Source organism: Penaeus japonicus, unplaced genomic scaffold, assembly GCF_977035675.1.
Source record: "Penaeus japonicus unplaced genomic scaffold, GWHDUDI00000001_assembly GWHDUDI00000042, whole genome shotgun sequence".
Classification (NCBI taxonomy): domain Eukaryota; kingdom Metazoa; phylum Arthropoda; class Malacostraca; order Decapoda; family Penaeidae; genus Penaeus; species Penaeus japonicus.
The window spans coordinates 17,801,024-17,816,023 of NW_028234444.1; the positions used below are offsets into that span (position 1 = coordinate 17,801,024).

General features: G+C 37.3%; 2 protein-coding genes across 2 annotated transcripts in view; one reads left to right on the top strand and one right to left on the bottom strand.

Annotated features, from left to right (window-relative positions):
* Nucleotides 1-426: 426 nt before the first annotated feature.
* Sf3a1 (splicing factor 3a subunit 1) lies at nt 427-7,924 on the top strand. The gene is made up of 5 exons (XM_043021831.2): nt 427-734; nt 2,776-2,943; nt 3,385-3,572; nt 4,568-4,795; nt 5,399-7,924. The coding sequence occupies exons 1-5, from the start codon at nt 656-658 to the stop codon at nt 7,127-7,129; spliced, it is 2,394 nt and encodes a 797-aa protein (XP_042877765.1). The 5' UTR covers nt 427-655; the 3' UTR covers nt 7,130-7,924.
* A 2,752-nt stretch (nt 7,925-10,676) lies between these two features.
* LOC122256870 (uncharacterized) overlaps nt 10,677-15,000 on the bottom strand; it is a 9,800-nt gene continuing 5,476 nt past the window's right edge. Inside the window, exons 5-9 of the mRNA XM_043021832.2 lie at nt 14,977-15,000; nt 14,566-14,763; nt 14,106-14,258; nt 13,726-13,800; nt 10,677-13,064 (exon numbers count right to left, since the gene is read on the bottom strand). The exon at nt 14,977-15,000 is cut by the window's right edge and continues 118 nt beyond it. Coding sequence (XP_042877766.1) covers nt 12,789-13,064; nt 13,726-13,800; nt 14,106-14,258; nt 14,566-14,763; nt 14,977-15,000 — 726 coding nt within the window. The 3' untranslated portion in view covers nt 10,677-12,788. The remainder of the gene's footprint in view (nt 13,065-13,725; nt 13,801-14,105; nt 14,259-14,565; nt 14,764-14,976) is intronic.

The following is a 15,000-nucleotide window of genomic DNA, read 5'->3' on the forward strand; positions in this document are numbered from 1 at the left end:
TTACTGTATCATTGCTATATAACATGAGTTATTTCTTTACACTCGCGATCCTTTCAAAAACGTTTTTAACTGATGCAAAAAGAAGCGATCAAATATATCAGCTGGTATCTCACATTTGAAAGATGGAATAATGTTTTTTTTTAAGATTTATGCCATAAAAGGTAGAAATCCAACGTTAGTCAAAAGAAAAAGTAATTTTCCGAGTGCCCAAAATCTTCCAGATATCAGAACAAGATATTTCACCGTCCCCGCGCACTCTCTTTCTCTATCATCTGAATGAAAACAAAAAAATAGTAAACCACTCCACCTAAATTTTCAAAATAACATCATCTAATCCAACCACCCAATCCAGCATCCCCTGCATTAGCCATCCCACATAGTACATAAAAATAAGAGTCCACCCTCCTGAAAACCGTACGGGCCCCATTTAAACGCGTGGCTCGGCTCGTGACGTTGTTTACATCGGCGTCGCTCGGATCGCGTGAGAAAAAATGTCGCCTCGCTATTAAATCCCTTTCCCTCTCCATTCCCGGGGGGTTTTTAGACTTCGGTGAGATCTCACTCGAGTCTGAAGAGCCTCTGTCAAAGGTAGAAGGAGGAGAGAAGGAGCTTGGTTGTGTGTGTGTGGAAGGAGGAGAGGAAAAGGTCTCCCGAGATGGCTCCTGTGGAAGGTCCTCCCGTCGAGGAGAAGAAGATCGTGGTCGGATTTATCTACCCGCCGCCTGAAGTGAGGAGTATCCTTTTAAATTCCCGTCGGATTGTGGTTTGTCTATGTCTTTGTCTTTTTTTCAGTGGGGTTTTGACTTTGGGGGAGTTCAGAGCAAGAGTCGTTGTTGGGATCTACTCTGAACTTCGAAATCAGATGTTCAGGAATCCTATACCGGTAGATAGTCTGTGTTTATTCCCAGTGGTATTTATTGGTGTGATTGTATTTTCACTTGATTGGTAAGGTTTTGGTAAGTTTTCAGAATACCACTACGTTAGAAAATGGCACAGTAGTTGTACTGATGGATTCCTCTCACTCTTTATTACTCTGGCAGTGAATATTATACACAGTTACCCCCTTATACTTTACAATTTGTGTCCTGATAGTAGAAGAGGGCATGAAATAGATTAAGAGATTAGTGTTCATGATTTACCTGATGTGCACTTGTTTGGAAAATAGCCGTCTATCTGTAACAAAAATTTTTAGATGTTCAGTTTGTTTGTTGACGGCAACCAATCAAAGCTGTCGTTAGATTGATTGGCCAATCATAATAGTTTCTCGTTCTTTATTGTTTGTGAATTTGCGTCTAAAGGCTATTTGAACATCCTGAAGTTATTTTATTTATTGTTTATTAGCGTAGGATTAAGATTAAAGATCCTGATCTACTTCGTGCTATCCACTATTATCGGTACCTAGATTATGGAGTATTGGGGAGGAATCACAGATTACATCCACTATATATGAATATTAGAGGATAAGAGGAATCCATCCCTACCCCCATTTTGGTATTTAGTATGCGGCAGGAGTCAGAGAATTTACCACTCTTGATAAGGTTGATAATGAATTTAGTATTACGCGGGGACCATTCACTGTGGGCCGCTAGCAGTACAGTATTAGCATCAGTGACAAGACAGACCTGGACACATGGTATTCTGTAGAATCCAAAGACACATATGCCTAACGCCTCAGGTTTTTTTGCCCGTACTGGCCACGGCCAAGCACTATATTCCCGATCACCTGGTGCGATGGCCAGGAGGATAGCCACTACGAAATATCTCATCACCAGCGTCTGAAACTGATGTCACCCGTCATTAAGGGATTTAAACAAGTGATTTCTGCTCATAATGAAGGTCAAAATTGTTAAAAACACTTCAATAGCAAGAGGGAAAACATGATTCTATGTCAGGGGAGTATTGTGTCAAAAGGCAATTCAATATAATTCCAAAATCCATTAACCCATTCATGCCGGGGCTGTTCCGGCTTTGCGTGGTCGCAATACCAGGCTTTTCGAACGCATAAGCCTAACGCCTCAAGATTCTTGGACACACAAGCCGCGAGCCTGGGCTGCCAGCTCGCTCAACCCGAGCGACGTGCTTGCCCTCATATCTCGTCCCGGGCATCTGACGCAAAAAACGCAAAATGTGTCATCTTGTCAACCGGCTCCAATAGGTTGAAATAAAAGAAGGCTAATCTAGGATATTCTCATAGTTAGTATCCATCAGTGCATGGTCCTTGGTAGAGACTGTGTTTTTGTCAGTGTAGAGAGATGTCAACACTATGGCATTGTGTTATCTAGAATTACACCTCATAGTCACATGGCATTGATATAATTGCAAAATATAAACTTAGTAGATTATTATTTCTTCCTTTGTGACAAATCTAGAAGAAAATCCTCTTGACCTAATTATACCTGGAGTGCATTTTTACATGTTCCATCATTATTATATTTTACATACGAAAGGAAAGTGATGAACAGGTAAGGTCAGGCAGATATTGTAATTAACTCCTTGGTAACTTGTATAGTCATTTATCTAAAAAGAAAAAGAAAAACATAAAGGAAAATCATAGTGGACAGTGCACGTTCCTGTATTCCTGCATTAATCTCTCCGTTAATGGGATATGTAGTTGAATGAATATAGGAAAAGAGAACCAAGAGACTACTAGAAAGGCTTTTATCAGTTATTTTCAATAGTACATTATGTATGGACTCATTTTAATATCCTTGTATATTTATAACCACACTTCAAGTCTTCTCCCTAGCTCGTTTTTTCCTCAACTCCTGACCTCAGATATCGTCGACAAGACTGCAAACTTCGTCGCACGTAATGGGCCGGAGTTTGAGGCTCGTATCCGACAACACGAGCAGAACAACCCAAAGTTCAATTTCCTCAACCCCGGTGACCCTTACCATGCCTATTACCAGCATAAGGTCAACGAGTGTCGTACTGGCAAGACAGGTAATTAGTATTCTTTGTTTCAGCTCATCATTGTAGTTCAAACATTAGTTAACTTAGGAGAATTTTCTTCTTCTTCTTCTTAATCCTTTTCTTCCTTTTTTTGTGCTGGCTTAAGCATTTATTTTATTATTTATATTTGAAAAGATGATAGGGATATATTTTCATTAATATATCTTGTTATTAATAAATTGTGATCCAAAATTGGAGTACATTTCAAGAATGAGTGAAATAATACACTTGGGAAGGTCAAGTCCTTCAGATAAAAAATATATATATTTTTAGGTGAAGTTGGGAAATATTCCTTTAAAAATTCTGGTGATTTGCTTCAAGCACATGCACATCATTATGTAAATTCACAAGTCGGATTTTAATGGCCCGACCAGACTTCTTAAAGAGGGACGGAAGAGGATAAATACTCACGCGCATTCATCTTTTCCTCAGGGGACAAAGAACCCTCATCCATCCCAGGGCTTCGTCCCCCTCAGCAGTCAGTGTCCCAGGCCCAGCAGCAGAAGCAGCAGGAACTGTTGCGATCGGCTGTGTTGGAAGCCACAGCACCCAAGGAACCACCGCCAGACTATGAGTTCATCGCGGACCCACCGTCGATTTCAGCATTTGATTTGGACGTGGTAAGTTTCCCACTTGAACATAACGATTTGTGAATAATGAAGGGACATTTCCAGCTGGTTTTGCTCCTCATGTTCATTTATGAACAAATTTCTCCTTGTTTTTTTCTTTCTTTCCTTTTCTTTTTTCTTTTCTTTCTTTCTTTCTTTTTCCTTCTTTCGTTCTTTCTTTCTTTCTTTATATATTCCTTTTTTTCTTTCTTTTTTTCTTTCTTTTTCTTTTTACTTTTCTTTCTTTTTCTTTCTTTCTTTCTTTCTTTTTCTTTCTTTCTTTCTTTCTTTCTTTTTATTTTTTCTTTCTTTCTTTTTTCGATCTTTCTCTTTCTTTTTTTCTTTCTTTCTTTCTTTCTCTTTTCTTATTTCAATGCTACTCTTTTGTGAAGAAAAAGAGAAAAGTTTATTTAACAGGATTATGCAATGCTTTACTATTACAAATTTATAGACGTTTAAATAAAAAAAATATTTAGTTGAACCCCCACAAGATTTTACCATTGGCTTCAAGACAAAACATTGTAAGCAGTAAAATCAATGATAATTTAAGCCAGTAAACTAAACATTTAGTTTTCTGCATACTTACAGAAGTGAGGGAAGAATATAGAGCTTGTTTCTAACTAACTAAGGCAGTGAGTTCTATTCTGAAACAAATATATTGGATAGTCATTTAAATAGCAAATTGTTTGAGACTTGTCATTGAGTTCCATTGAGTTTAGAATGTCCAGATTATATTTTGTATATAAAGGCATCTTATCAGAATTGAAGGGATATGCTGTATGATTTATTTCTTGGCATAGAATGGTTTCAGAAATAAGGCTTCATGTTCAATAGAATTATGTATTACTTTCTCTTATGGGAAAGTAAGTGCAAAGAAATGCAATTCAATCACTCAGGTTATACCAATACTTTTATTGCTTGAAGATATATTTACTAGTATATCTTCACATCAGAGATTTAAGCACATATCAAACCCTTTTTTCAAATTTTGAATTTTTGCATTGCAGGTGCGGCTGACTGCTCAGTTTGTGGCTCGTAATGGCCGCCAGTTCTTGACGACGCTCATGAACCGTGAGCAGAGGAACAACCAGTTTGATTTCCTTCGGCCACAACACTCGCTCTTTCAGTACTTCACCAGGCTGCTTGAGCAATATACCAAGGTTCTTATCCCACCCAAGGACCTGATGAAACGTCTCACAGAAGAGGCGCAGAGCTACAAAGCCGTTATGAAGCAGGTAAGATAGTAGTTTTGCCTCCCGAGTATGCTCTGTAGTTAACCCATTTATGCCGGGGTGATTCAGGCTCTGAATAGTCAGAATGCTGGGGTTTTCGAACGCATAAACCTAATGCCTCTGGATTCTCGTGTGTACTGGCCGCGAGCCTGGGCTGTCCGCTTGCTTACCCCAAGTGCTGGCCTTGACCAAATATTTTGTCGCCAGCGTTTGACCCAAAAACCACGAAACATGTCAGCACGTCATCCGGCGCGAATGGGTTAAACAGAAACTGCATATTCAAAAAGAAAAGAGAAAGTACAGAATATTTCAAATGTTATGTCATGACATGCTTAGGAATACCAGTTCTAGAGTTTTTGTTACTAGTTACAAACCTTACTACCACTTGAGTAAAATGGAAGTATTCTTGTTGTTATAGAATTATTGAATTGTTATTGTTTTACAGTTACCTTACACAGACTTGAATGTGAAAGTGAAGTCATTGTGTCAATGAAAAACTCTTGATAAATGAAAGCAAAACTTTTAAAGAAGAGACAGTTAATTTCATCATCTTGCAACCTATTAGTTTAACAAGGAAACCTCAAATAATCCCGTTGTTTATCACAGGTTAACCAACGAGTAGACTGGGAGCGTCACCAGGCAGCTGTAAGGAAGCGTGAGGAGGAAGATGCAGAACGAGAGAGACTAGAGTATGCCGCTATTGACTGGCATGACTTCTCTGTCGTGGAGACCATTGACTATCAGCCATGGGAAGTTGGCAGCTTCCCCCCACCCACTACAGCTGCAGAGGTGGGGCGGAGAGTTCTCCTACAGGAACGTCTTGATGAGGGCGTCAACCCAGACACAGACATGGTTCTGGGCAGTGATGATGAGGAAGAACCGGAGGAAGAGCAAGGGGCCCCTGGTGATCATGATGACACTCAGGTACAAGACATGGACGAAGAAAGCAGTGAAGAGGAGGAATCGGATGATGAAACTCCTCCACCACAATCTCATCAAGAGGTCAAGATGCCTCAGCCTCCGCTGCCCCGTGAGCCGCCCCAGCCAGCTCCTGCACCGCCCGTGCCCGGGCAAGTGGTTGTTAGAGACTACAATCCACGTCAGCAACAGCGTAATGCTGCAACCACTTCAACGTCAGACCAGTACTTGGTGTCGCCAATTACTGGTGAGAGGATTGCACCTGACAAGGTGGGTCAGCACTTGCGCATCAACATGTTGGATCCACGTTGGCTGGAGGACCGTGATCGTCAGTTGGCTGAACGTTCCAACCAGGATACGGTATTCGCCACTGGAGATTCCATTCGCTCATCTCTAAAGTTGCTGGCTGAACGTCGTACTGATATTTTCGGTGCTGGTGATGAGGAAACAGGCATTGGTAAGAAGATAGGAGAGGAAGAAAAGAGGGAAGAGAAAGTGACATGGGATGGACATACTGGATCCATGGAAGCTGCTACCAGAGCTGCCAGAGCAAATATTTCTATCAATGAGCAGATCCATCAGATTCACAAGGTTAAAGGTCTTCTTCCTGATCAGGAGAAAGAAAAGATTGGTCCGCAGCCTAAAGTACCATCATCAGTTGGTTCGTCCCAATCTTCACGTCCTGCTCCTCCACCACCTAAACCGCAGCCTGCTCCACCAAAGCCTCAGCCGCCACCTCCTCCTCCGAAGTCCATTCCTCAACCAGCTCCAGCACCACCACCTCCAAAGCCGGTCGTCACACCATCGCAGTCAATGATGACTGTGAACCTAGGAGGACCACTTCCTCCAATGGCCCCCATGATGCCCCCTGGAGGTGGTGTCATGGTGGTGCCACGACCACCTGTCATGATGGCTCCACGACCTGGAGGTTTCATGCCAGGACCTGGCACTCCTGTGACTGGATTCATGGGGCAACAAACACAACCAGCACCCCCAACTGGACCTCAGCCAGGTGTTGGTGCTCCTCCCATGGGTGGTATGGGTGGAGGACCTGAGAAGGAGGAAGATGAGGGTCCTTCTGCCAAGAGAGCACGCACAGAAGAAAGCCTTGTGCCAGAGGGTGAATGGGCACGTCGCTTCCCTGGTCCAGTCAAGTTCCAGCTGGCAGTACCTGTGGTTGCAGATAAGCCAGAGTGGCGTCTTGATGGTCAGACTCTTACCCTGAGCCTTCCTCTCACCGATCCAGTGTCTGTAGTGAAAGCTAAGCTTCACGATATGATTGGGTTGCCTCCGGGTAAACAGAAGCTGGCTAGGGATGGTTTATTCTTCAAGGATTCTCAGAGTCTGGCCTTCTATAATGTGGGTCATGGAACTGTAATCCAACTGCAGTTGAAAGAACGTGGTGGACGTAAGAAATAATAGAAGCAAGTGTAAGAAGTCCTATTATGATTTTGTGCGCAGATGTGTGTCTGTCAGATCGTTTTATTTCTTTCTTTAAGTTTGATATTGGCTGACTGTGTGTGGGTATGAACACTTAAATAGTTGTTCATTAATGAAATAAACGTGTATGATTATTTCTGCTTGTGTACTGTGTCTGTATGGCTTTGATAAAGTTGTGAAAGTTGATTGCTCACATCTTTGCACAGTAATAATCACAGTGCTCACAATTATTTAGTAGTTCAGGTTTAGTACATGTTACCAAAATGACAGCAATTGTATATCCTGTTCATACAACAGTGTCATGCTTGCAAGTTTTATAGGTAAACATGGAAGCTTTGTTTAATGCTACTACTATTACATACAGATATAATGTGAGACCCATATATAGAGATTGAATTGTTAAAAATGAATATTTAAATTAAATTAGTTTTGAATATATCAAATTTCATATATTTCATATGTCTGATTTGAAAGAAATGTTCTACAAGTTTTTTTGTGTATCAGATTAGATTTCTCTTGACAGGAAGAGTGATGGCACATTTGCCATATAGAAATTTGCATAAAAATAAACCCATTTAATAAATTATTTTAGGAAAGATGATTAAATTAAAACTAGGACACAATGCTGCATATTTATTAAGCAAGTTAAAACAAATATGAAATATAAATTACACATTTAATTGTTATAAGATATGTATTGAATACTTGATAGAAAAATACTAAATTGTCCACATGTTTTGTATCATATTAGAAAATAAAATATACTAACGAAAATTAGATTTTGAAATAACCATAACAAGACCACAGTAAATATAGATATTGCACAATGTTGCAGGTGTGTACCCTCATGGACGGAATTGGATTAAACATACTGTAAAACAATATGCAGATACATTATTATGGATGAAGAATCAGTAGAAGGAACATTATTTAAAAATTAATAAACTAAAACCTATCATGGAATTTTCAAGATGTGTGCAGATAGTTTACAAAAATGTGAATGCATTCCAAAACATTCTAAAAAGAGTTAATGTCATTTAAATTGCAAATTCAAACAAAACTAGAGTATTTTTTGGAATTAGGTCTGAAAACAAAAAAAATGCATATCAACTACAAATGGAAAAATATCGTTCCATACTAATTAATTCCCAATATAAGACAATTTATGCAAAATGAAATGTTACAATCCAAAAAAAATGACACTGCTTCAAGTCTGAGCAGTAAATTATGACTTACAAAATTTGCAGTATGAATATTCTCTATATAAATTGTAGGATGAACTGCCACTATGCAGTGAATATATGTAATGCAAGTGCATATATTTAAAAAAAACTATTTGCAGTTACTTTCTCATTTGGTGAACCATTAGACTTGTTTCTGTGTGGATTGCTATACTCGTGCATATATTTGTGCATTTAGATATAAATCTATAAGTAAGAGGCACTTAGTGAGTGAGAAAGTAGGCAATAATTCAATTATTAAAGAGAAAGAAGAAAAATATCAGTTTGAGGATACTGCATAGTGCTTGAACAATTCCTCAGCCATGCCTTTCTGCCCAGCCAGAAAAAGAATAACATTTTCAGCTTTCACTATGGCTAATTTTGATGTCACAAAAGATAGAATTTACAGAAAATGTTTATTTTATGCTGGTATGTCATGTAGTTCCAGGGAGCATTAAAATTTTAAAAAGTTATTGATGAAATAGAAAACAGAGGTAGTGGTTCTGCCAAACAGTACCAGAATTACTGCCTCACACTCCCTCTCCAGCTGACAGCAGAAAAAAAGGGAAAAGCGACTGCCAGTCAATTAAAGGCTATGGTTAAATGAGATGAGTCTATATATACTCAATTGTGTACCCATGAACTTTAACCCAATGACAACGGGGTGTCACACCCGTGTGACACGGCAAAAAGTGCCTGATTACGGTGCGACACCAGTGTGACATTCCCAAGGTGATATTACTTAGGCCCGGCATAGGGGGTTGCCGGGCCCATCGGGATTGGGTTAAAAGGTACAACAGGGATTTATGTTAATGTATAGTAACATTCAGAAATGAGGATTAATTTTTCATAGGAAATGCTTGTAAAATTTCATTAATTAAAAGTCGAAATGCACACATACAAATTTAAGTCATGTATTGAAATCCACTTCTTAAGAAGATACAAAAATATAATATATACAATAATTTTTCAATAATCAGAATCAAAGGCCAGGTCCAGAGGGATGAGCTTTGTCAGCAGACTTTGCTTGATGTGGCATCAGAAATGGAGAAAGTGCAAAAAAAGCTTCACCATTATTGACAAAGCTTCCTTACTACAAAGTTTGCTTAGCAAAGCTCCTTTATGTGGACACAGACTGACAAACCTGTATCTTATAAGAAGAATTATAAAATTATCTCTTTGGACATACTGGTCTGCTGTTTTATCAATGGCAGAGAGAGGTTCATAATTACAATTCATAAACAGTCTGAAAGGCAGTGAACATTTATCAAAGACGTCCAATAAAGAATGCATAACATTACCCACAAAAACAAGACAAACACCTGCAGTTTCTTAATTTTTGTTAATGTGTTCAAGTTAGGATCTAACTGCCTCTTGTCCTATTTTTTCCAAGATATGTGCTTATGGACTTGTATATGATTTGACTTTAGTAGGATTTCTCATAGAGATGTGCTGATAGTATCAGTATTAGTATGGATAGTGTCAGATGCTTTTTCAGGTATTGGTATCAGTATCAGTACAATGAAGCTATAACTGATACTCTGATACTTTTGCTATATTCATTACGGAAGTCAAGATAATTAATTTTCTTTTTGCATTAACAGATTCATAATTCAAAAAATGGTCTTTCCAAAATTACCATGAGTTGGTATCCTGGATATTGTTCTCACTTCAGCATTCTTTGAATTAGAAGCATCATTTCTTGGGCACTTTCTGCTGAGCTATACAGAGAGCTGGGTACTAGATGCAAGGTCAGAAATCTATATGCTGCTTTTATTTTTACAATATGCCTGTTTCTCATTCTTTTTAAGTGTTAATTTCATCCATTAAGTTTGTCTCCAACTATCCCTATTTCTAACATCAAAAGATTATGTAGCTTGATACTTTTCATAATCGCAGATAAAATGCAGTTAAAAATGAAAGTATAGATATTAGTATCAGCAAAATCTTGGCCATTAGTTTGAATTACAGTATTCGTATCATGATGTTAAAATAAAGGTATTCATTTCTGTATCGTTACTGACCTACATATTGGTATCAGCACATCTCTAGTTCCTAGACTAGCAAGCAGAATGTGCATTAAATCTATACACATGTATTATATTTTGCTGTAATTGAATAAAAATGGTAAATAATAAAGAAAAAAACAAACAAAGGTATACAATTTAAATGATTCATTTGTGAAATAAAGAATCAAATGGTGCACTACAATGGGAAATAACACAGGAACTTCTTTACCAGCTCTCTATAGTTGCTTTGTGTGTAACTATGCATTCTGTGAAACAAATATATTCATTGTTATTTATATTTATATATATATATATATATATATATATATATATATATATATATATATATATATACATATATATATATACATATATATATATACATATATATATATATACATATATATGTCATATGCATGCAGCATATGACGTACAAGGAATTTCTATGCAGCTCCCTAATAATACTAAATTATGTGCACAGTGACATGACCAAGAGAGAAATTGCAGCAAAAAGTCTTACTATTCCCCCCAAAATTAAACTGTTGGGGAAAACAAAAATAGTGCTCTTAATGGTTCCTGACTTTTGCTGAAGTTTATATAAATTGCATAGATTGTATATGATTAAAACTGTTTACTACTGCAGTTTTCTTAATAATTCAGTCCACCGCATATTTAACAATATACACAGACATATTTTAGCGACATAATAAACATTCAAGACAAACAAGCAAATAAATACATGCAGAAAAAGAAAAGCAGAAAAATTTGATGGAAGCTTTGATGCGTATACAACATTGATACTTTAAAAGATCACAGTCTTAGCACCCTAATACGTGAAAATAATGTACACGTATTTTCTTTTTGAAAGTTTCACTTCGCTGATGATTTCCGTACCAACACTTCTCATGCATCAGGAGGAAACAGGAAAAAAAAGAAAAGTAAAGTGGCATAAATATAGACTGTTGAGCTACATGATACTGGAAAGTGAATTTGCTTAAAGTGAAGCACCATAAATATTGTTGCATGTAGAAGTGCCTTAATGAATCAAGGTAGGATATTGTCCCTAGCATCAGTGGTAACCAGGAACATAGCCAGGGAGGAGGTAGCTGTGGGGGATAAGGTTTCCACAGCTTTCAAAGAGAGGGTTTGTGATACTTCTTTCTTGCATGACTGAATGGACCTTTTTGGCAATGATATGTCTATGTTCGTTCAACCGTTCAACATTAAGTTGAAATCTTAATAGGGGCAATGGTTTCCTCAATGCCCTCTGCCTGGCTAGGTCACAGCTGATAATGATGTGAGTTAATTTCAGCACACTTATTTGACATAACACATTTATCATAAAGTAATATCCTATATAAGCAATGAGTATTTTCATTTATCTAATCTTGCCCAATTCAGAGATGGGATATTTGCACAGTTTTATGTATTTTACTGCAGTTACAATGGGAAGATGAGTGGTAATATACCAAAGGCAAATTGATAACAAGATGGCCTGAAGTTTCAAGTAAAATAACCCATGATATCTATTTACACTTCTTCAGTGAGGCAAGAGTAATTTTTTTTTCAGACATCACAGGTTTAATTAATCCAGCAATTATGGGTAGACCCCAACAAGGAATACAATTTTCATAAATTTACTAATTCTCATAGTTACACACTACAAAATCATATAATTTGAGAAATCTTCCATAAAGGCTCATAACCTTGGACACTATATATGTGGTACTGACTATGGATTCTCATATCATTTTTCAGTCAACCCATAACTCAATTGTGTTGCTAGAAGTGGAACCTCTCCAACTTGGGGGATAACTTAAAATGATGTATAGTTATAGTGTTATAAATGCACTACTCATTTCTCTCTTCATCTCTTTCCACACAAAATAAACATCCTTTAAGAGTAGACTTGATCAATTCTCTTTTTCTTTCTATTATCATTCCCTTATGCATCTGAAAATATTGTTATTTTCACCTTTTCATTCAAAGTGAAGGCACAACTATATATGCTTAGATAATGCTATTATGACAACTGTCAAACTTTATAGAAAGAGCAATGTGAGATACTAAAGAGGATTCGTGAAGTATAAGTTGATGGATAGCATTAGCATATTCCTAAATTCATAAAGACTTGAGGAATAAGTATAACAGGACTTGTGTCTGTGATAGAATACTGATTCAAATACATACATGGCTTTTACGGACACAAAGTATCTGTAATTGAGAATTTCTATTGAGCCATCACATATGTAGAAATAAATAAATAAATAGGTATAGTAATACAATATGACTATTTTACCTGAGGTGACCTTATGCGAATAAAATATATGCAAGACGAAAGAGCTCAATGAGTACCAAACCAAGAAATAAAACAACAACAAAGAAAGTACCATCACGCGATGATTCTATCTAGACATCATTGGCGTTTGTTCCCCAATCATAGGGGATGTACTGCACTTTCCACTTCTTTGAGTCAAGTATCTTCTGAAGAGCTTCCTTCTTCTCTGGGAAAGCCACATTGCGGTGAACCCAGTTTAAGATGTCTTCAGTAGTGTCCCCGAAGTCTGAGGAATACCAGCGCAAGAGTGACGACAAGTGGACAACACCTCGGTCCTCCTCAATTTTCAGGGCTTCGTCAGACTCCAGGTAGGCTTCTGTGGCAATGCGTAGCTCGTCGTTGATGTTCTGCGGAGGGGAACCATTGTCAAAGTTTGTTTATGTTTTTTATCTAAATATGAAATGGAAAAAAGAAATGCAACAAAAGTTTACAATAAAATTTGAGTCTAAATTGTACCTCTGGAAAAGTTTAATAAAATGCCTTATTCTAAGAGATTGGAACAAATTAATGTTTTTTCCCTAGTGAATCTTATTGTAAAAAGAGATTATTCAATGGCAGTTCGCTTATAGACCAACTTTCCATTCTGAACTTAGGAATTAACAATGACGAAAGATCATGCATTATGATCATGACTTTCTGGAGCAAATGAGGACCCTCTTTCTTTATGGTAAAAAAGCGACACATTGGGACTACCACTAAGGTGCTGCGCATTTCATTAAACGCATAAGTGAGAAGTACTATAATACTTGAACATATTTAGAGTATGGAGTGGTATACCATTCCAGAGACAAATCACTTGCATACTATCTTGCTTCTTCTCATGATGGTATTTTTGTACATTCTAGCTGATCAAATTGCTTATAATTGTACAAGCCATATGGATAAATTTAACATTAAAACTTCACATAAGATGTTTATTTAGATAATAGAAAATGCTTGTTAAGCTTTCTGTTGTAAGCCTTCATGTCCATATAACAATAAGTATTTGACAGCTATATCTATACAAACCTTTCCACTAAATATCTTGATGGGAGGACAACTCTTCGCACCACAGTTAAGGGCAAAGTGAATCCTGGGATCTACCTGTAATTAGGAAAATAATGTAATGCATTAAAACAACAATATATCATAAGACGCCTATGTATATGATACTAATAATATCAATAAATCTTGGATTGAATTCACTGTATAGATTTTTCATATCAAGAAGTCAACACATTTCAACATTCAGGTTCAGTTTCAATAGTATGAAAATTATTGCACTCAGCATATTTCAACACTCAACTGATAAAGAAAATTAATAACAATTCTTAAAGCATTCCAAACCTTCAATATTATATCATTAAATTTCACATTACTGATGTTGTGAAGACAAAGCAATCATTTACCTGAATAAGACTGATATTGCGCCGAGGGTCATTCTTGCCAAAGGGAGCAAACAGCTGGACCAAACCACGCTTATTTGCTCTCAAGACTCCGTTCTCAATTTCGTTGAGACTGTAACTATGCCCGCCAATGATATAGGATGTTTTATCGAAGAACTGCAACAGTCAAAGAGGAGACATAATTAAATAAACACTTTAAGTAGTTTTGCTTTTGAATATATGTGGGACTAGAAGAGTTTCCCCCAATGTTGGATTATTCATATTTGTGGCACAATAATAAAAAGAGTCTGCAGCACACATATATACTATCATCCCATTTTATATAGAAATTCAATAGCATCCAGGTCGTCTTCAAAGTCTTTTATTTCACGACTTATATCATATACATCACCTAAAAGGACACATTTCTTAGAAGATTTCTCATTGAGGAAACAACAACGTTCACTCTGGAGGTGGCTCTTACCTTCAGCCTAGAGAGCCAGTTTGTCGGAGGTCCATTTTCAACGGTTGAGTGGATGACCAAAGCGTTGTAGATGTTGATGAAGAAAGCTTTCCGGCCATCCTGGTCCAGCTTCTCCACGGGAACGCGTTGCAATTCTCGAGACAGCTTGCAGTATTCCTTGTAGTCATCTGTGCCTTTCATGTCTTTGTAGTTAACAGACTGCAAGAGTGAAAGCTAAAATTAGGGATACAATTTATAAAAAGAAAATTCCTCTCCTGTGGAACCAATCTTCATTAATCTATATCAAAAGCAATGAAAATTATGTGAATATGTGTATGTGTGTATGTGTATGTGTGTTTGTGTATGTGTGTGTGTGCGCAGACATGTGTATACATATACAGAAATACTATTTACTATCAGCTTTTTTTTTACCTTCCCACTTGTTGATATGTGATC